The following is a 23375-nucleotide window of genomic DNA, read 5'->3' as shown; positions in this document are numbered from 1 at the left end:
TCGAGTGTGCTTGACATTTTGGTTCCTCCTCAGACTTTTCCGTATATTCTTTTTTTTTTTTTTTTCTCGTGTAACATTTCCTCACAAGTCAAGTCTTGCCGATATTGGAGAGGCTACTACTGCATCGCTCTCCGGTGTGCACTTGCTCCGCTCTTCAACTACCAAGCCACAAAATATGACTTCAAAGCCGACTAAGATGCATTTGGGATCCTTGGGATATTTGCAATGCAGAGTCACAGCTACGTCTTGTTTGAAGCAGCTGGCGGATGAGAGCGGGTCTTAGATCAGACGGACATAGTCCTCATCCTGACGTGGACATGCTAATGTGGCCCACCGCTGCCGCAAAGTGGGTTCAGGGGGGGACGAACGTGACACCACGCAGCTGTACTGTTGTCCTCCTTTGGGTCTGGATGCCTGTCGTTTTCCACTTGACCACCAAACGCTCGGGACCCTTCCTGACATGTGACTTGAGTTTCCCCCCCCTGCCGGATTTCCAGCAAGCTTTCATCCGTTCCATTTGAACGAGGGTTCTTACACTTTGCCGAGGTGCTAAGATCAAGCAACGATTAAGAGCTCCTCCCGGTTTTCCTCGCATGGGAAATTAAAATAGCATCTTTTCAGTTATATTTGATCTTATCTCCCACTCATATAGCAGACTCTACCCATCACCCCTAACTCTAACGGACGAGCATTTTGTACATCTTAGAATGGAGAGAAAGTGCCCCAGGCACAAAAGATGCCGTCATAGATGTGACTCAGCTGTAGTTTTTTTTTAATACCATATACAATATTTCGGGTGCTACGGGCCAGTGAAACCATACATAGGGCTCTAATTACAGTAGATCCTTCGGCCGTTTATACATGTTTAATGTATGTACGCGCACATTGGATCTTATGCAGTTTGTATATTTGATTTAGCCTTGATCTGGATCATAAATATGTCATCACAAGAAGAACTGCTAGAAAGAACTGCTAAAAAGAAAAAAGCTGTAAAATAATAATAATAATAATAATAATATGCTGGAGCCTATCCCAGCTGACTTCAGTCTATATGAGCCAATCACAGGGAACATATAGACAAACAACCATTCACACTCATTCACACAGAGATGCCAGAGCAGAGATTCGAACCCAGGTCTTCCAGCTAACCACTAATATTCATTCATTTTCTACCACTTATCCTCACGAGGGTGGCAGGGGGTGCTGGAGCCTATCCCAGCTGTCTTCGGGCGAGAGGCGGGGTACACCCTGGACTGGTCGAAAGCCAATCAAAGGGCACATATAGACAAACAACCATTCACACTCACATTCATACCTATGGACAATTTGGAGTTGCTAATTAACCTAGCATGTTTTTGGAATGTGGGAGGAAACCGGAGAAAACCCACGCATGCACGGGGAGAACATGCAAACTCCACACAGAGATGGCCGAGGGTGGGGAAAGACAAAATAAGAAGCCAAAAAGTTACCACTTCCACACAAAATAGGAGGAGAACTCATTAATTCGTTCATTCATTTTTGACCGCTTTTCCTCACGAGGGTCACAGGGGCGCTGGAGCCTATCCCAGCTGTCTTGGGGCGAGAGGCGGGGTACACCCTGGACTGGTGGCCAGCCAATCACAGGGCACATATAGACAAACAACCATTCACACCCATTCACACAGAGATGCCAGAGCAGAGAATCGAACCCAGGTCTTCCCACTAACCACTAATATAACCCGCTAATATAAATATCATACATCGTCTGCCAACATTATCTCCAAGTCCAACTTTCATATTGGTCGCCTCTCAGAATCGACCCTGAAGACTTTCATTTTCTCATCACTTATTACAATGTAAAAGTTCATCATGTCATAGATTTATACGATACATCTGTGAATCGCTTCCTGATCCAATATTACACGACGCAAGACAAAGTTCAAAGTAATATAAATATTTCACGCCTCCCTGAAAAGTTAATAAAGGATTTAAAGCACAAAAATAAAAGTCTCTTTCAAGTTTAGAGTATATTGGCTTTCGCACTGAGCATTTGAAATCATATCTAATGAAAGCTTTGCCAACTGTGACCTTCGGAAAAGCTCTGTAAATTACAGCGACGCTTCCCTTGTACCGCCTACTGATTTATATATGAGCTGTGTGAGTGATGTCTTATGGTTTATCAACACCAGTATTGGGTGGATTGTGGTTGTTGGCTGACTGGTGACCAGGATACTCCACATATGACTTGTATTTCAATATTTTTGACTAATAATAATAATAATAATAATAATAATAACATGCTAGGTTAATTGGCGACTCCAAATTGTCCATAGGTATGAATGTGAGTGTGAATGGTTGTTTGTCTATATGTGCCCTGTGATTGGCTGGCGACCACTTCGGGGTGTACCCTGCCGCTCGCCCGAAGACAGCTGGGATAGGCTCCAGCACCTCCCGCGACCCTCGTGAGGATAAGCGGTAGAAAATGAATGAATGAATGAGTTCTCCTCCTATTTTGTGTGGAAGTGGTAACTTTTTGGCTTCTTATTTTGTCTTTCCCCACCCTCGGCCATCTCTGTGTGGAGTTTGCATGTTCTCCCCGTGCATGCGTGGGTTTTCTCCGGGTACTCCGGTTTCCTCCCACATTCTAAAAACATGCTAGGTTAATTGGCGACTCCAAATTGTCCATAGGTATGAATGTGAGTGTGAATGGTTGTTTGTCTATATGTGCCCTGTGATTGGCTGGCCACCAGTCCGGGGTGTACCCCACCTCTCACCCCAAATAAAATCTCTTTGAGTGTGACATATGACCTTTGCTGGTTGGAGTACTTGAAAATACAATATTTATATTTGTATCGTAAATGACATATTAAATATATCAAAGCTCCTAATGATTGAGGTATTTTCCTCCCTTGCATATAAGGGATGAGTTAGAATGGCACTGAGTAAAAAGACCCCAAAGCAGCATCACTTAACACACACACACACACATGAGAACAGCTCTCCTCTGCCGCCACTCTGCCAGATTTCCCAAAATATGATGACTATCAGCTTTGTGCTGCAGAGTGCACAACCTCATAAGCACCATCTGCTGTGCTAAGGTCACCCTGCAAAGTGACAAGCGCTTTAGCGTCACCCTGGCACCATCACTTAGAGTCTCGGTGTCATCACAGGTGGCTCAAGAGCCGAAAGCTCTCTCCTGATCCAAACCCGAAACAATACTCGTGTCCAAAGTACGGATCAGCACCAAAAACAACTAGCCGATATGCGAAATGAGCTCCCTTTTGTCAGCCTTTTGCTTCCAGCCACGCTGATCCTTCCCCGTCGATCAGCCTGCCTCTATCAGATGAATCTTTTATGCTGGTGATTTATGCAAATCCTCCTCTTTATGCTGCCTTTACTCTTAAGGCACAGCACGGCCCCAGCCATGCAATGCATTGCGCATTTCTTACACTGTTTGCATCTTTTCCATGAATATGTAACATCTTCATCACTTCCTTTCAGAAGGAAATAGCAGCCCCGCTCTGCCAAATTCACCACATCCAATTCCCCTTTTTCTTATCTTAAACTCCTTTATTCGCACTCTCCATTATAAGACAGGCGGCACGGTATTCATCACAGCTCGATTTCTGAAGCTTGCCATGTATCCATTATGAAGAAAAATAACCTTATTGTAGCGGCATAAAGTTGGAATATTTCATTCATTCATTCATTCATTCATTCAAGGGGTGTGCTGGAGCCTATCCCAGCTGTCTTTGGGTGAGACTGGTAGCCAGCCAATCACAGGGTACATATAGACAAACAACCATTCACACTCACATTCATACCTATGGACAATTTGGAGTCGCTAATTAACCTAGCATGTTTTTGGAATGTGGGAGGAAACCGGAGTACCCGGAGAAAACCCACGCATGCACGGGGAGAACATGCAAACTCCACACAGAGATGGCCGAGGGTGGGGAAAGACAAAATAAGAAGCCATAAAGTTACCACTGCCACACAAAATAGGAGAACTCATTCGTTCATTCATTTCCTACCGCTTTTCTTCACGAGGGTCGCAGGGGTGCTGGAGCCTATCCCAGCTGTCTTTGAGCAAGAGGTGGGTTACACCCCGGACCGATCTCCAGCCAATCACAGGGCACATATAGACAAACAACCATTCACACTCACATTCATACCTTTGGACAATTTGGAGTCGCCAATTAACTTAGCATGTTTTTGGAATGTGGGAGGAAACCGGAGTACCCGGAGAAAACCCACGCATGCACGGGGAGAACATGCAAACTCCACACAGAGATGGCTGAGGGTGGAATTGAGCTCGGGTCTCCTAGTGGTGAGGTCTGAAGTTGAAATATTTTAAAAACTCAAAAAAAAAAAAGTTGTAATTTTTGGAAAATACTTTGCGGGAAAAGTTCTGTTAAGAGAATAAAGTGAAAACATTATTAGAATAAAGTCAAAAATACTAGAAAATACTTTGTACTACTAGAAGGAAGAATGTCATTTTTCTAGCAGAAAGTTGAAATTAAATAAAAAATAATAATAAGGAAATAATATTATAATTTTATGAGAAGCAAACAACTAAATAAAATTGTAATTTTTGAAGTTAGCATATGGGAACAAATTCATAAAAAACATCAATCAACATTATTTTAGGGGAAAGTTGAAATATTTGGAAACATTTTTAAAAACTAATATAAAAAAGAACAACATTCATACTAAATAATACACATTTTTATTGATATCACAAAGCTGAGATGCAGCCCCCCCCCCCGAGAAGCTATCCTTTGTTTGGTCCCGTGAAGATGCAGCATTTCTGTGTGTTTTGGTATTTACAGCTTGTTCCCAATGGATGAGTTTTATGGTGTTTGCATGTTTTGGGATCATTTGTGTGTTTGGAGCATTTGGACGCCGCTGCGGCGTATGTTTTGCCCCCGTTGGCCAACGTAATAAACCGACACCGACATGCAAACAGCCATTTGGCGCAGTTCTTTGGCTGCGCGTGACGAGGACATCGGTGGCTCAACCCGCTGCAGCGGGAGGAACAAAGAGTACCGAAACAATTAATTGGCTGGCGGAGCCATTGCTCATTGGAATCCGAGGCAGGTATCACCTTCATGCATTACACATGGCACACAATCAGGCCAAGGTGCAGCAAGAAAGCGCCAATTAGAATGGAGTTACTCTGGGTTGGGGGGGGTGTTCTTGGGGGAAGAGCTGCGTGCATTCCCAAAGGTGGGAAGATAATCCCAGCTACTCACCGAGAAGAAGACACACAAGCGAGACGGTTGTTTCGCCCTCTGGAGAGGATCGTCATAGCAACCCCATCACCCCTCCGCCCCTCACCGTGGTTGGACTATTAGCAGAGAGCAGGCGCCACATTCCTTCCAGTGATGGATGATGCTAATCCAGTTCAACCTCAGTCTGATCCTGCAAAGAATTAAACACACAGTTACCTTTCGAGTACGAACACATGATGCTAACGCTTTGCTGCAAAACATAAATTCAACAGAATTCTGCCAGTTCTGGCAGAAACTGGCCAAACATCCGAGCAGATTCTGCCAGTTCTGGCAGAAACTGGTGAAAAATCCGAGCAGATTCTGCCAGTTCTGGCAGAAACTGGCCAAACATCCGAGCAGATTCTGCCAGTTCTGGCAGAAACTGGTCAAACATCCGAGCAGATTCTGCCAGTTCTGGCAGAAACTGGTCAAACATCCGAGCAGAATTATGTTGATGGTTACAAAAGGTATCTGCTCCAGGTGTAACTTGCTAGTAGGGGGTGTAGTTACATATACATAACTCATTTTTACCTTATGAAAATTCCTAAAAATCCCAAATGAATTGTCCGAAATTCTAATTTTTCAGACCGAAATATTCCAAACCCTGCATAACAATGAGCTTTATTACCATATTGGGTAAAATCTCCTCCGGCATTTGGGTCACACTTCTTTTTAGCAAAAATTAATTACATTTCCATTCGAAGCAGAGACGCCAAAAAGCTGCCAACAACAGGGAGGGGGCAACCCAAAAAAAGCAACATGCTTGAACTGCAAAGGAGACGTATTTCCCTGTCCATCTGTTTGTTTGTGTCATGGAAATGGCAGCTGTGGCCTGCCTGCAGTCTGTCGTCCTACTGTATTTGAAGGCAACATGACTGAGATGTTCTTTTTCAGCATATATTTATGGATGACAAAGTATGAAGCTGCAGATAACTAAGGACATCGAGTCGTCCCGGTCATTATCACATCTCCATTATAGATTATCCAATTAGATTTATCACATATACAATGTAGCGGTCGAGTGGTAAGCGCAGCTAGGAGACCCAAGTTCAATCCCACCCTCGGCCATCTCTGTGTGGAGTTTGCATGTTCTCCTGTGAGTTTTCTCCGGGTACTCCGGTTTCCGCCCACATTCCAAAAACATGCTAGGTTAATTGGCAACTCCAAATTGTCCATAGGTATGAATGTGAGTGTGAATGGTTGTTTGTCTATATGTGCCCTGTGATTGGCTGGCCACCAGTCCAGGGTGTACCCCGCCTATCGCCCCAAGACAGCTGGGATAGGCTCCAGCACCCCCCGTGACCCTCGTGAGGATAAGCGGTAGAAAATGAATGAATGAATGAGTTCTCCTCTATTTTGTGTGGAAGTGGTAACTTTTTGGATTCTTATTTTGTCTTTCCCCACCCTCTGCCATCTCTGAGTGGAGTTTGCATGTTCTCCCCGTGCATGTGTGGGTTTTCTCCGGGTACTCCGGTTTCCTCCCACATTCCAAAAACATGCTAGGTTAATTGGCGACTCCAAATTGTCCATTTATACCCCGCCTCTCGCCCCAAGACAGCTGGGATAGGCTCCAGCACCACTGTGACCCTTGTGAGGATAAGCTGTAGAAAATGAATGAATGAACATGGTCGAATATGCCTGGGGCCAATGAAAAAAATGAGCTGCAAGCCAAAAACGGCCCACGGGCTGCACTTTAGACACCCCAATGTAATCCTGTGTTTCTTCATAGTTGCACTATATCGGCATCGTTTACCCGACAACACATGTGACGTGCAGGAAAACGTGTCCACATGCCGTTTCTGCCCTGTTAGTAATTTAATGGCTCATTTGGTCTGAGTTGTGTGTGCGCATTCACATTTTTGCTTAATTTGTGATGACTGGCATTCTTCCTGCAAACATACAAACTCATCCATGACTCCTGGTCACGAAAGAAAACACATGTGAACAAGAAGTCCACGTTTTCTGATGAAAGTTTAGAAGAAGCTGGCACTTGTTACGTGCTGGCAGGGTCTACTGTGAAAACGTTTGGCCAACATTCATGTTGCTGACGCAGGCAACACCTGCTCTTATATCACAAGCCTTTGTCCAAAAAGTATTCTCTGGTACAAAAAAAGATATTCTCAAATGCATAATGAACAGCAGTCTGACTGGGGCAAAATATGAAGCAATACCTTCTGATAGCAGAAAGTAAATATTACATATGGCAAAAGTTATGCAAAGTTCAACATTCCTGCAGTGTCTGAAAACATACAGTGAAAATACGCAGTGCGTTATGGGTCAGTAGAAGCGCACACGTTCAGCATTGTGTTTCACTTTATATAACGATCTGAACACGGTATTATTTTGGTAATGGTAATGGTTTAATTTCATTTGAACATGCATCAGATTACAATTGAATGCATCACATAATCAGTTCACAGTTCCACATGTCCAAAATTTTAATTTTAATTTTATAATTTTATAATTTTATAATTTTATAATTTTATAATTTTATAATTTTATAATTTTATAATTTTTATAATTTTATAATTTTAATTTTAATTTTAATCACGTACTGAAGTACGAGGTGATATGACCATACAATGACATAATGGGTACCATAGTACCAAGTGTTACATTTGTTAACTTCCTGCTTATTCTATTTTATTCTATTTTATTCTATTTTATTCTATTTTATTCTATTTTATTCTATTTTATTCTATTTCATGCTATTTTATTCTATTCTATTCATGTATTTAAGTATATTATATTGTATTTTAGTATATTAAGTATTTGTGATTTTAGAAACAAGTATTTAGTATGTTCTCTGTAGACGCAGAGTCGCAATTGCGCATTTTTAAAAGTGTAATAACTAAAAAAAACTGCTCACAGAAATTGAAATTGTGAGATGAATAATACGGTAAAGTGCTCCCTTGCTACATTTGCATATGTTTTAAGTGCAATATTTAATATATTTCTGTGACAAACTATCACCATACATTGTGTTCTGCGCTCTTGTGGTGTATTAATTCGAGTCATCTATGGCCGCCCTGACGGTATTGTACTTAGTACTTCTACCCGCCATGTAGCTCCACCTGTGTTTACATTAATTTGAATTCAACATAATTTCCCTCTCTTAATCCAAGAGGTGAACTGGGCTGCATTGAGCGTTGCGGACTCCTAAGCACCTTATACTCCTCCATTACGCGTTAACAAGTTCCATAAGCTGACACGCCACCTCTAATGGTCACTCTGAAAGCACGGAGGGGCTTCTGGTATCAACACTTCAGCGTACTTTAATCCACGTCTTACGCTACATCCCCTAACGGTTGAAGTGCGATCAGGTGTTGCTATGAACGGGCACGCAGGGCCATCTTTGGATGAGGTTACTGGAGGGCCGTCATCAAAATGCATACTCATGATTCCATTAGGACTCGTCTTATGATAGCGACTGGAGAGGTAATGCAAACACGGAGCCTTCCATCAAATGAGCGACACATGGGAAATATGTTTGGTTGGCGGTAAATGGAGATGCGCGTTGATGCTAAACGATGACAAAAAACTACAAATACCCGAGAAAGAGTGAATGCTCTTTCACTCAGGAACCATGACAGAATGATATATAATAGCACTCCTGTGAATAAATACCATTTGCAGATAAATTTACTTTTTTTGTAGTTAGAGTATTTAAAAAAACCTGTTTATGACCATCTAAATACGGCTTTTAACTCCTTCAACTTTTAACTCATTCAATCACACAAAAAGGGTTGTTTTACATCAAGTAAGTCATTATTATCAAAGGCGCTTCTGCCACCTTGTGGCCGTTTTTATGGCTTAAAACTGTTCTACAAGTAACATCCATGAGTGTGTAGTTGCGTCATCGCCTCTTTTTGCCTCTCGTGCAAAAAAGTATGAAAGTATAAATCGGTCTTTAGTATTGAATTTAGTATTCTCATTATTAGAGCCCTCTTGACATGAACTAGCATCCCTATAGTCACCTCCATCCATTTTCCTCCGCTTCTCCGGGTCCGGGTCGCGGGGGCAGCAGTCTCAGTAGGGAAGCCGAGACTTCCCGGTCCCCGGCCACCTCCTCCAGTTCCACCGGGAGGACACCAAGGCGTTCCCAGGCCAGCTGTGAGACATAATATAGTCCTATAGTCACCTTTACCCTTGTATTACTTCAATTGCTTCAATAAGCATAGTCTTTTACTATTAACAGGTCGTATTCCTTCACAAAAAGGGCATGTTTTATTAATTATTATATATTTTACAAAATCTGTGATAGAGTGAAGCCATGCTTTGCTACCGCTTGATCCTCGCGAGGTTTGCGGCCATGCTGGAGCCTATCCCAGCTGTCTTTGGGCAAGAGGCGGGCTACACGCTGGACTGGTCGACAACAGTTGACTTAAAATGGACGTTTCTTCACTTCTTCATGACAAAAACATTAAAAAAATAAAGAAAAAAAGAAGCACTGTACCTTAGCAGCCAAGTCCTAAGACACATAAGTCAGTAGACTTCAGACGGTTCCGTGAAAGTTGTGTAAAACTACAAAACAGTAAGAAAAAAAATACAAGTTACAGGAGAACTGAAGAGTACCATGGAAGCTAGCTAGCATGACCAAGAATTAGTGAAATGTACAAACATTTCATGTCTAAAATAGTGGAATGAAACATATTTACAGCAGTATAATACCAATATATCTCAACTGCCAACAGACAAACACACAAAATACGGTTTAGAAAAAGACAAAGCAAATTAAACAGGACTGATGAGAAGCTAGCTTCCTTACTTAGAATATGACAGGAGACAAAATGGCTGCTTCACAACCATACAACTTTAGCATGACCAAGAATTGGTGAAATGTACAAACATTATATGTCTAAAATGGTGGAATGAAACATATTTACAGCAGTATAATACCAACATATCTCAACTGCCAACAGACAAACACACAAAATAGGGTTTGGAAAAAGACAAAGCAAATTAAACAGGACTGATGATAAGCTAGCTTCCTTACTTACTATATGACAGGAGACAAAATGGCTGCTTCAAAACCATACAACGTTAGCATGACCAAGAATTGGTGAAATGTACAAACATTTCATGTCTATAATGGTGGAATGAAACATATTTACAGCAGTATAATACCAACATATCTCAACTGCCAACAGACACAAAAATACACATAATACGGTTTAGAAAAAGACAAAGCAAATTAAACAGGACTGATGATAAGCTAGCTTCCTTACTTACTATATGACAGGAGACAAAATGGCTGCTTCAAAACCATACAACGTTAGCATGACCAAGAATTGGTGAAATGTACAAACATTTCATGTCTATAATGGTGGAATGAAACATATTTACAGCAGTATAATAGCAACATATCTCAACTGCTAACAGACACAAAAATACACAAAATACGGTTTAGAAAAAGACAAAGCAAATTAAACAGGACTGATGAGAAGCTAGCTTCCTTACTTACTATATGACAGGAGACAAAATGGCTGCTTCAAAACCATACAACTTTAGCATGACCAAGAATTGGTGAAATGTACAAACATTTCATGTCTAAAATGGTGGAATGAAACATATTTACAGCAGTATAATACCAATATATCTCAACTGCCAACAGACAAACACACAAAATACGGTTTGGAAAAAGACAAAGTAAATTGAACAGGACTGATGAGAAGCTAGCTTCCTTACTTAGTATACGACAGGAGACAAAATGGCTGCTTCAAAACCATACAACTTTAGCATGACCAAGACTTGGTGAAATGTACAAACATTTTATGTCTTAAAATGGTGGAATGAAACATATTTACAGCAGTATAATACCAATATATCTCGACTGCCAACAGACAAACACACAAAATACGGTTTGGAAGAAGACAAAGTAAATTAAACAGGACTGATGAGAAGCTAGCTTCCTTACCTAGTATATGACAGGAGACAAAATGGCTGCTTCAAAACCATACAACTTTATTGACCTGACCTCTATGCTTGAACACTGAGGACTAGCAACTGAATTGTGCAGTCAACAAAATGACAACTATTTCTATATTTGTCCTTAAAGAAAGACAACATGGAAAGTCAATTTAGCATATGACTATTGTATGTGTAATGATTGACATGACTGCCGTCCAATCAGACGACTGACAGGTAGCCTGACCAATCACTGCATGAACAGTGAGTGTGATGCTGCTCTCAAATGAGTTCCCAATCAGGTCCAAATATGGCACCAGAACCAATAGAGTTTTAAACTGCGGTGGATTGTTGTCCCTGCAAAAGCTGTGTGTTAACTCAGGTCAGCCATCAGCGTGATTAACTACTCTGAATGATTGCATGCTAATCTGCTTTTCATGCCCCAGACCTTTTTCAGTGTGCAACGTAATGAGAGAGTTTGGTTGGAGGGTGCGAGTACGTTATGAAGGATTAATAATTGATGTTTATTTTACCAGACAAAGATGGAGTTACGGGACTTTCGGCGCTGTGATGTATCGACTCGTGCCAAAGGGCTACTGGTGCGGAACCACCGGGCTAACTTCTACTTCTAAAATATGCTAACTCAGGAAGAAAAAGCTTCTCTCGGGAGTCAGGCATTCATTCATTTTCTACCACTTATCCTCACGAGGGTCGCGGGGGTGCTGGAGCCTATCCCAGCTGTCTTCAGGCGAGAGGAGGGGTACACCCTGGACTGGTTGCCAGCCAATCACAGGGCACATATAGACAAACAACCATTCACACTCACATTCATACCTATGGACAATTTGAAGTCGCTAATTAACCTAGCATGTTTTTGGAATGTGGGAGGAAAACGGAGTACCCGGAAAAAAACCCACGCATGCACGGGGAGAACATGCAAACTCCACACAGAGATGGCCGAGGGTGGGGAAAGACAAAATAAGAAGCCAAAAAGTTACCACTTCCACACAAAATAGGAGGAGAACTCATTCATTCATTCATTTTCTACGGCTTATTCTCACGAGGGTTGCGGGGGAGCTGGAGCCTATCCCAGCTGTCTTCGGGCGAGAGGCGGGGTACACCCTGGACTGGTGGCCAGCCAATCACAGGGTACATATAGACAAACAACCATTCACACTCACATTCATTTCATTTTGCAATCTAAATAACTATTGAAACTATAAATTTATGTTTTTTTTTAAAAAATAAGTGTTTTTAAAAGTGTCACAGGAGTTTGAACCTGACACTATCTCCGGACTATGCTCATTCCCAAATCCAACCTCTCCGCTACCGACATTGAACCCTGCGATGGCTGACCCGACCTCTGACATTCCTAAGTAATTTTTATGACTCATATGCACGCATACGTTTGTGTCCGTACGTGCTCATCATTGCATATAAAAAAAACGTAAATGGGTTCTCGCTGTGAGCGGTAATGCATTAGTCATTAGAGACCTTTGACCTTTCACATTTCCCGATGCACTGTGAGCGTTAATGGAGAGCAGAGGTGACCGTCGGGACTACGGGAGTGCTGGAGGAGGTTTATGTACGTCTCTAATGATGGCGGCGTCTGTGATGTTGCTTAAACACACATAACTATCAATACTACATGGAATAACTTCCATAACATGATATGTCATATTTACAAAGCAGTCCAGCAAAGCATGCTGGGACAACACTACAATATATAGCTTCAATAAAGTGATTGAAGCAAGTTTGATATGGATGCTGTATGGTATCATGTACCCAGAAAAAATTATTACGTTTGATTCATGTTCATGTTAAAGGTTAAATACCTGTTAATAGTTATCCTCCCTATCCGTGTGGAAGTGGTAAGTTTTTGGCTATTTAAGTTTAAAGGAAATAACTTGAAGGCTACCGTTTTGGGTCGCTAGCTCTCTAGTTTGCGAGTTAGCATGTGTCTCAAGACCCTGCAGTTGCGCAATATGTTGTAAATAGAAAGAGTATAAATGTGACTATAGTCGTGTTTTGTCATGTCTACAGGGCTCTAATAATGCTTTGTTCATTTTAATCTGAAAAAAATAATTTGTCTACCCACCAACTATATGTGGTTTTTATTATTATTATTATTATTATTATTATATTTATTTATGTATTACTGATTGATTGATTTTCTTTATTCTTGATTAATTTATTTTTCATCTTATTTTGTGTAGAAAAATAAAAATTAAGATATTTGAGAACAGTGGAATGTTTGATCAGAGCTTTTCTTGTAGAAAATCGGAACCAAAGCAAAGTTTATTAATTTTTCTGTTTTTAATAAATGCATTTTTTTTTTTTTGGAAAACCTGATGCGGCCCAATCTCACCCAGACCCTAGCTCCAGTGGCCCCCAAGTAAATTGACTTTGAGACCCCTGGGTCAGAGGAACAACAGAGGAATAATTACCATGAAAAAGCGAATCATGTGATGCCTCCATATGCAAAGTGTAGTTATAGGTCTTCTCCATGCGGGAGGAGGGCAGGCGGGGGTGTGATGGAGAAAAGGACAAGATGACACCACAGAGCAAGGGAGCACATGTAGTAGGAGTGAATGTGTTGATCAGCCTCCTGTATGGCAGGGGAAAAAAAAAAAAAGATGTGAATTAAAGCATCCCGCTCTTAAATCACATACACCGCCATTGCTCTCAACAAATAAACACCCTGTCAGAATCAATAGGGAAACATCAGTGTCCTTTTTAACTTCTCCTACTTGGAAGTGATTTCCTGCAGCTGCAGCGAGGCAGTCGGCCTCTTTCAGGGACTCTCTTCACCCTCCCTCATTCAAAGGTTGCCGCTTTAAAAAGAACAGCCATTTTCTTCTCCTTTTCATGTCTGCCACTTTGCAATATTTCGGGGGGGGCCCCAGCATAGGATGAGGATAAGGGGAGGGTGCTGACATGTCCCTGTAAAGCAAAAAGAGGATGCAAGCGAGTTGAGTCATTACAGGGAAACGGAATTACAGTAATTACAGTCAGTGGCATCATTATCCCTCTATGTGGCATCCTGGCGGAGGCTGTACGCCGCACGCCACACACCCCAGGCCTTGACAGCGTACATACTCAAGTCACTGTTAGGTGTCGTTAGTTGGATGACTTTTTTTTTTTTTGAAAAGTTCATCTTCAGTATTTCCCTCAAGGGTGCATTATTCTTTCTGATTTAAAGTCAGACCTGGACTTGGTTCTTACATAGCGTGAACAATTGTTTCACAGAAAATTGATGGCAAATATCGTGAGGTGTTCAGGTGCAAGTGAAAGTCTCCTTCAATGATGCTTTATTGTTTGTCAACAACAGCATACAGTAAGGAAGGACTGCTGGGAGAAGTAGAGCATGGCTCTAAAGAGGGGGAGCCTGACATCTAGTGGCAGATGTGGAAAATACACTCAGCCATGGAGAAAATGCTTCTTCAGTTTTATTGATCTGTAGGCATTATATTTGTTCAAATAAAAGGTACCTTTGGTTGTGCCGGGCATTAAAAAAAAAAAAAATAAATTGAAGAAGGCTAATATAATATTTTTTTCCATGACTGTATATTTAATAAGTATTTTTAATGCAATATTTGAAAATCTCCAGAGAAAAAAAATGGGGAAAAAATCCTGACATTTTGGATTGATTAAAGTGATTTTTTTAAATCACTTTTTCCCATTAATGTATATTTTAATGCAATATTTGAAAATCTCAGGAGAAAAAAAAATTGGGGAAAAATCCTGATATTTTGGATTGATTAAAGTGATTTTTTAATCATTTTTTCCATGACTGTATATTTAATTAGTATTTTTAATGCAATATTTGAAAATCTCGAGAGAAAAAATTGTGAAAAAATCCTCACATTTTGGATTGATTAAAGTGATTTTTAAATAATTTTTCCCATGACTGTATATTTCATTCATATTTTTAATGCAATATTTTAAACCCTCGAGAAAGAAAAAATAGGGTGAAAAATCCTGACATTTTGGATTGATTAAAGTGATTTTTTATCATTTTTTTCATTACTGTATATTTAATTAGGATTTTATAATGCAATATTTGAAACTCGAGAGAGAGAAAAAAATTGAGAAAAAAATCCTCACATTTTGGATTGATTAAAGTGATTTTTTATCATTTTTTTCCATGACTCTATATTTAATAAGTATTTTTTAATGCAATATTTGAAAATCTCAAGAGAAAAAAAATTGGGAAAAAAATCCTGACATTTTAGATTGATTAAAGTGATTTTTCTAAATAAACTGAAATATACTATGAACATGAGAAAATCAATAAATGTCCAAATGATGTAGTTATTTTATTCACATCGCAACATAAAGATCATTATCAGACATGCACCCAGGCCTGGAACTCTCTGCAGTTGATGACAAATCTATCTTCATGCGTTTGTGTGTATATGAACTATTATGAAACATGCTCTTGGGGCTAGCGGTGATGATCCAAGCTCCAACACTTTAATATATTGTCCGACTCCAGTTGAGTCATGTCAGCGTTATATCAGTGGTACTAAGCAAATAAACCAATACGCTGACCTAAGACAAACAACTTCATAACACTCGCATAGCCGCTGCCCCCCCCCCTTAAACCCCAAAAGTTGTTTCTAAGCCATGATGAGAGCAGGGACTTGGAGGTACACAATGAAAGCGTTGAAGTATTGTGTACACACAGCTAAACTCAAGTTAAGGAGTTAATACTGCTGCGGTAAGGATTTTTTTTAAACAATAAAGGAATAGCCAAAGTTCCTCTACACATGAACGTTGCATCTTTGTGACAAGGATGAAGAAATTCAACTATTAAAAAATAAATAAATGTTCCCATCCAGCTTCCAAGCATGAGATTTCGACTTACTATTAAGAGGTAATGTTAAGTGACTGCTGCAATGTTTAGCATTCAGGTCCACAACCCCACCCCATGTAGTTTCGTACTCACCCCTAGTGAATTGGAGTCACAGTCCAGCCTTCAGCCTGGGCACCACACCGCCTCCCTCGTTGGGGTTGTCCGGGGCTCGTCGTCAGAAAAGGCGTTTCTCCAATCCGTGTCGACATCATCCACACTGCTTGCCAGTTATTCCAGTAGCCAGTTAGCATCATATACTGTATTAACTTGTAGTTAGAGGAGGACAACTGGTTTTAGTTTAAGTGATGAATCCTTGCCAAGGCATAAAGTGATGGATAGTCATGACTTTATTATATTAGAAAGTTTACAAGTGAACAATAAACATCACTACAGTGGAACCTTGGTTAGCGTCAATCTCTTCCAGAAGGTCAGACGGGGGGGGGGGGGGGGGGGCACACAAACACACTGAACTACCATTGTGGTGTGGAAGTGGTAACTTTTTGGCTGCGTGGGTTTTCTCCAGGTATTCCGGTTTCCTCCCACATTTCAAAAACATGCTAGGTTAATTAGCGACTTAGCGGATAAGTGGTAGAAAATGAATGAATGAGTTCTCCTATTTTGTGTGGAAGTGGTAACTTTTTGGCTTCTTATTTTGTCATCTCTGTGTGGAGTTTGCATGTTCTCCCCGTGCATGCGTGGGTCTCTCCGAGTACTCCGGTTTCTTCCCACATTCCAAAAACATGCTAGGTTAATTAGCGACTCCAAATTGTCCATAGGTATGAATGTGAGTGTGAATGGTTGTTTGTCTATATGTGTCCTGTGATTGGCTGGCCACCAGTCCAGGGTGTACCCCGCCTCTCACCCCAAGACAGCTGGGATAGGCTCCAGCACCCCCGCGACCCTCGTGAGGATAAGCAGTAGAAAATGAAGGAATGATTTCTTGTCCCTATTCCACCACCACCTTTTTGGAGGATGCACGCCATATTGTACACTCACTGCCAAATGTACACAAACCAAGGCAAAATTTGTTGGAAATTGTCAACCAAAACTGAAAAACACCAGCTGGGGTGTTCCGCTGTATTTATTTATTTTCCATGCAATTATCTTGAAAGCACATCAGGTCATGTCGCATTGATTTCTAAACATGTTTCACACACAGTTTGCTTTTCCTTACACTTGTCATCCATGTATACATAATGTACATATTTTTAGGATTATTGTGACGTGTGTGATGACATTTACTTCATTCATTGATCACTTGAGTTCCTCGGTGGAGGATGACGGCGTCTCGGAACCGTCAAGGCACTCCTGAAATACACAGCGAGTCGTGTATGACTATGACTTGTTTGCATTACAATGCAAACAAAACCCACCTTGACTCTGTCCAACTGTGGTCTACCTGGAAGGGATTTTTGGGAGGAAAAGGCCTGCAAAAAAAAGAGACGTGTGATTAGATCCGGTTAAGAATTGACGGCATTGACGTGAAGGAGTCTCACCCTCTTTGACTGTTGCGGCTCGTCTGTGGATTTGGATCGGTTCTTCATGTGTTTGTGTGGAGAGGTGCTGGTTGTGCACTTTGGGGTGGGAAACAATTCAGTTACATGAAGAGCCGTACTTGTATCAATTCATTCATTCATTTTCTACCGCTTTTTCCTCACAAGGGTCGCGGGGGTGCTGGAGCCTATCCCAGCTGTCTTGGGGCAAGAGGCGGGGTACACCCTGGACTGGTGGCCAGCCAATCACAGGGCACATATAGACAAACAACCATTCACACTCACATTCATACCGATGGACAATTTGGAGTCGCTAATTAACCTAGCATGTTTTTGGAACGTGGGAGGAAACCGGAGAAAACCCACTCATGCACGGGGAGAACATGCCAACTCCACACAGAGACGGCCGAGGGTCGGGAAAGACAAAATAAGAAGCCAAAAAGTTACCACTTCCACACAAAATAGGAGGAGAACTCATTCATTTTCTACCGCGGGGGTTGTGGGGGGTGCTGGAGCCTATCCCAGCTGTCTTGGGGCAAGAGGCGGGGTACACCCTGGACTGGTCGCCAGCCAATCACAGGGCACATATAGACAAACAACCATTCACACTCACATTCATACCTATGGACAATTTGGAGTCGCCAATTAACCTAGCATGTTTTTGGAATGTGGGAGGAAACCGGAGTACCCGGAGAAAACCCACGCATGCACGGGGAGAACATGCAAACTCCACGCAGAGATGCCCGAGGGTGAAATTGAACCCTGGTCTCCTAGCTGTGAGGTCTGCGTGCTAACCACTAGACCGCCGTGCCGCCTATCAGTAATTCATAAAAAAAAAAAAAAATCAGACTCATACCTCATTTGTCTTCTGCTCCATGGCCGAGTTCTGAGCTTGAGGATCAATTCTGTTTGAAAACTCCGACTTGAGACAGGTACTAAACACAAGACAAAGAGGTTATCAGATGACGTTTAGACATTTCCAGGTCCAATTGCTTGCTTGTCAACAATCAATTCCACAAGAAACGGTCCTACTAAACATGTGCAGATGACAAATAAAACCAAAAACATTAACAAAAACAGTCAGGAAACAGGAAATGGAAATGTCATTGAAGTGCTTTGGAGAAAAAAAATAAACTAGACGCATTTTATTTTCAAACCTCTGCTAAGTACAGTCTGTGTAGTCCTAAATTGTAACAATAATAATAACAAAATAAGATGAAACTAAATGTCTCCCCCTGGGCGCTCAGCCAGCTGCTCTACAGGAAACACTCAGCTCAGAGCTCATTAAGAATAAATGGAATGCTGATCGACCACCATAACTCACCCACTGTGACAGCTGACGTCAAGGCAGCATCGTGTTGGCGTTACCGGGAAGTCAATAACAAGGTTCCGAGTCGATGTCTACATACAAGCTCATTGAAGACGTGAGAATGAATGAATACTCCCTACGGCTCTCATACATTAGAGCCATTATGGCCGTATAGTCAGCTGGTTGACTTGGCACACTCAGGGGGGGGGGGGGTGTGCACTTAGGATGAAATTGGCGTTCTGGAGCTTTGAGAGAGCCTTTGGAGGAGGATCACAGCAGGACGGCCGAGTAACATCCCTCACCAGCATGACCCAAATCTGAAAGGTTTTTCCCACGACTGCATGTGTAACCCTGCAGTCATGACACGGCCAAAAGGATGGGGGATGGTACTATATGCAGTGCATCTCTTACACGTTTCAGATATGCATGCAAAAAAAAAACACGTCCGTGTATTATTAGCGACAATAGACTTAGTTATAAAAGCTACTCCACAACCTTGTTCTGCAAGGCTGAGCAAACACAAAATGTTGCCCCCGCTGTCTTTTGTACCGTTCCTTTCTACCCCATCATCACTTTTGAGTCACTATGCAACATCGAGAGGAGGAGAGGGAGGTCAAAATCACATCTAAAAAGCACAACATGTCCACATTAGAAATGTGTAGTTCAGGTACACTGACACCATCCATAGTGTTTGGGTACCAAGAGGGTGGAGCCATAAACTTTGCAGTCTGTTTGGTCACCATATTGTCACTTCAAAAGAAAAATTATTACGTTTGATTAATGTTCATGTTAAAGGTTAAATAACTGTTAATAGTTATCCTCCCTATCCGTGTGGAAGTGGTAAGTTTTTGGCTATTTAAGTTTAAAAGGAAATAACTTGGAGGCTACCGTTTAGGTTGCTAGCTCTCTAGTTTGCGAGTTAGCATGTGTCTCAAGACCCTGCAGTACGCAATATGTTGTAAATAAAGAGTATAAATGTGACTATAGTCGTGTTTTGTCATGTCTACAGGGCTCTAATAATGCTTTGTTAATTTTAATCTGAAAAAAATAATTTGTCTACCCACCAACTGTATGTGGTTTCTTAAGTTTTTATTATTATATTTATTTATTACTGATTTATTTATTTTTCATCTTATTTTGTGCAGAAAAATAAAAATTAAGATATTTGAGAACAGTGGAATGTTTTATCAGAGCTTTTATTGTAGAAAATCGGAACCAAAGCACTGAAAAAGTTTGTATATTTTTCTGTTTTTAATAAATGCGTTTTTTTTGGAAAACCTGATGCGGCCCAGCCTTGCCCAGACCCTAGCTCCAGTGGCCCCCAGGTAAATTGAGTTTGAGACCCCTGGATTAGAAGATAGTATATCAATTGTTAACAAAAAAATAATTTACAATGAGATGAATTAATATGCACTGAATGAATATGCATATTATGCACCGTTTCATCATATTATCACACAATTGTAACATACAGTACATTCTAACCTGTATGTATTACACTGCAGTTCCATGGGAAGGTCGGAACTACTGGAACATTTAAAATGGTTGATAACCCCAAAATGCAATCCTACACTGCACGGGGACGAAGCTCCAACGGGGAATACATCATGTCAGCTGAAAACTGAGGAAATGCTAAGTCCTGTCCGTGTTAAATTGCAGGGAAGCGATTAAGTTCAATACATCAGGAAGCAGGGTGTGACAGGATGGAATCAATGAATAAAAAAGCAGGCATCTTCTAAAAGGGGAGCAGGTGCCAAAAAAAAAGGAAAAATAGATGGATGCAAAAGATGTAGCAAATTTCAGGCACTCACCACCTTTTCTTCTCCTTCCTCTCTCTCTCTTTCTTTCTCTCACCCTCAGTGCAGACTTCCAGCCGAGGAGATGCTCATGTCACTGTTGCCGCTATGGAGTCTGTGAGAGAGAGCACACCCCTCTGTGCCCATTCAAAGCTCCACCGACGCACCATTCATGCATGGATGGATGGATGGACGGACACACACACACACACACACACACACACACAGAGAGAGAGAGAGACAGATAATGCCAGACACCTGGTATGCCTATCACGATGCTGCATGCTAATGAACGCATCTTGGCAGACGGAGGTCGGCATGCGGCACATATACAAAGATGCAGTTTAATATTAATTCTTTAACTATACTGCAAAGAGTTATTAGTTACAAAGACAAACAGAAGAAGAACTGAAATGTATCATATAGATATCACTAATGTCTATTTTTAAAAGCCCACCTATTTTTTTTTTTGCCCTAATGCAGGGGTCTCAATCACGCGGCCCGCGGGCCAAATGTGGCCCGCAGGACACTAGTTTGAGGCCCCCGCCTTGATATGAAAGTTTAATGTTAGTGCGGCCCGCGCAAGTTTGATATGGATGCTGTATGGTATCATGTACCCAGAAAAAATTATTACGTTTGATTAATGTTCATGTTAAAGGTTAAATAACTGTTAATAGTTATCCTCCCTATCCGTGTGGAAGTGGTAAGTTTTTGGATATTTAAGTTTAAAGAAAATAACTTGGAGGCTACCGTTTTGGGTAGCTAGCTCTCTAGTTTGCGAGTTAGCACGTGTCTCAAGACCCTGCAGTTGCGCAATATGTTGTAAATAAAGAGTATAAATGTGACTATAGTTGTGTTTTGTCATGTCTACAGGGCTCTAATAATGCTTTGTTCATTTTAATCCGAAAAAATAATTTGTCTACCTACCAACTATATATGGTTTCTTACGTTTTATAATTTGGCGTTTTATTATTATTATTATTATATTTATTTATTTATTACTGATTGATTTTCTTTATTCTTGATTGTAGTTTTTTACATTTTTTTTATTTTTAATAAATGCGTTTTTTTTTGTATTGTTTTTTTGGGAAAACCTGATGCGGTCCAGTCTCACCCAGACCCGAGCTCCAGTGGCCCCCAAATAAATTGAGTTTGAGACCCCTGGAAAACAAGCCTGTGGACAAATGAAGCATACGACAAATAAAGCATACAACATGCAGAGAAAGATGAGGTGACAATCACTAGTCCACTAGTGCAGCTTCCATGTCTACCAGAGCACTTAGTTGCATTCTAGGAGGTAGTTCCCCAGCCAGGCGACACATGAGGATGTACATATTTCACTTAGTCATATTTCAAGCTAGTATCCGACGTGCCAAATCCAACTACAAGACGATAACGATCACATTTGACCACATATTTAATTGTTGACCGATACACTCTTCAGCTATTTTGAGTATCACATCCGCATTACAGTACTAATTCATAATGTGAATCCTGAGAATGACAAGTATGAAGTGGTAGCATGGCAGGACTTAAACCAGGCTTTGTGAAAAACGCCATTACGGCAAACAAAACAATCTGAAAACAAGAAATCAAAAGCATTAATAAGCACGCAAGAACACATGAAAACATTTCAATACCCCAAAAACAACGTGCAATATTCTTCACAAGCTGGCCAGTCCTGTGCTATCAGTCCTGGTATTTGTGTTACAACGCATAATTAAGCATGGACAATAGATGAATAGAAAAGCAAGTTATCATTCAGAAAATAAAATATATACATCTAACTGCTAAGATACAGGTTGTTTAACATTATGGCTACATTAAAACTATATAGTAAACACCCTCCTGAGGATGTGTAGTGTTTATAAAATGGATACTTACCGTGATTTCCTGATTATTGAATGCACTTGAATATAAGCCACAGCCACCAAATTCAACAAGTAAAATTTGTTTTTTTACACAAACATGAGCCTCACCTGTCCATAAGCAACAGGTGTCCATGTTGTAATGTATGATATGGCTATAATAGATGTAATATGTAAGTGACAGTGCTGGAGACAGGACACTATAAACCTTGCAATGCGACCTCCACTCTGTGTTCCCAGTGTCACTCGTTAGCAATTTGGAAATTCGCTACTTCCTGAATCGGTTCAAGCATCATGGGAACTGGAGTTCTCCAGCGTAAACAAACCTAATCTATTTGTGTCTTCCATACTGTAACTACACGCTAACGTAAATGATCAGTGGTAGCAGCTCATTAGCCTGTAAAAATCATTGTTTAAAGGCGCAGGGTTCAAAGTGTGCGAAAAAAGTGGCGGCTTATATTTCCAGAAATTTCGAGAGTTGGTAGCATAATGTTGCCTTGTAGCTTATTTAGAAATGACTAAAAAGTGCTTAACATAAATCTTTTTCCTTTCGACAAGACTGACCTCACCTCGTTGGATGTTGTAGTTTCTTACCATTTCCTCGTGATCCAACACAAAAGTCTTTCATACTGATGTTTCTCTCAAGTCTTTGGTCTGTTCAGAGTCACCTAAACTAGAAGATGACGAGATGTTCTCAGAAACCTTGCAGTCATGTACAGTAGATGATTCGTTTGTGCCGGACTCTTCTGACGACTCAAGGTTCTGTCCCTGGTCTGGGGGAAGCTGTAGGAAGAGAGGAACTTCCAGCTGTTCTTTAGTGAGGAGACCTCGCTGGTCATCGACTCTGCAGCACTGAGCCCTCGACAGCATTTCCAAGAGCCCTGATGTTATC

General features: G+C 41.0%; 1 protein-coding gene across 8 annotated transcripts in view; it reads right to left on the bottom strand.

Moving 5' to 3' along the window:
• rgs14b (regulator of G protein signaling 14b) overlaps positions 1 to 23375 on the bottom strand; it is an 81335-nt gene that overhangs the window by 41454 nt on the left and 16506 nt on the right. For all 8 annotated transcript variants that reach the window (XM_058063977.1, XM_058063967.1, XM_058063965.1 and 5 more), the window contains 11 exons: positions 20631 to 23364; positions 18367 to 18445; positions 17514 to 17591; positions 17391 to 17444; positions 17260 to 17325; positions 16111 to 16283; positions 13910 to 14102; positions 13607 to 13767; positions 9709 to 9776; positions 9230 to 9363; positions 5235 to 5403 (listed from right to left, as the gene is read on the bottom strand). In XM_058063977.1, coding sequence (XP_057919960.1) covers positions 23108 to 23364 — 257 coding nt within the window. In that variant the 3' untranslated portion in view covers positions 5235 to 5403; positions 9230 to 9363; positions 9709 to 9776; ... (6 more) ...; positions 18367 to 18445; positions 20631 to 23107. The remainder of the gene's footprint in view (positions 1 to 5234; positions 5404 to 9229; positions 9364 to 9708; positions 9777 to 13606; positions 13768 to 13909; positions 14103 to 16110; positions 16284 to 17259; positions 17326 to 17390; positions 17445 to 17513; positions 17592 to 18366; positions 18446 to 20630; positions 23365 to 23375) is intronic.

Source organism: Doryrhamphus excisus, chromosome 23 (genome assembly GCF_030265055.1).
Source record: "Doryrhamphus excisus isolate RoL2022-K1 chromosome 23, RoL_Dexc_1.0, whole genome shotgun sequence".
Classification (NCBI taxonomy): Eukaryota; Metazoa; Chordata; class Actinopteri; order Syngnathiformes; family Syngnathidae; genus Doryrhamphus; species Doryrhamphus excisus.
Note: the sequence above shows the minus strand (reverse complement) of the source record. Positions and strands in the feature narration are given on the sequence as shown.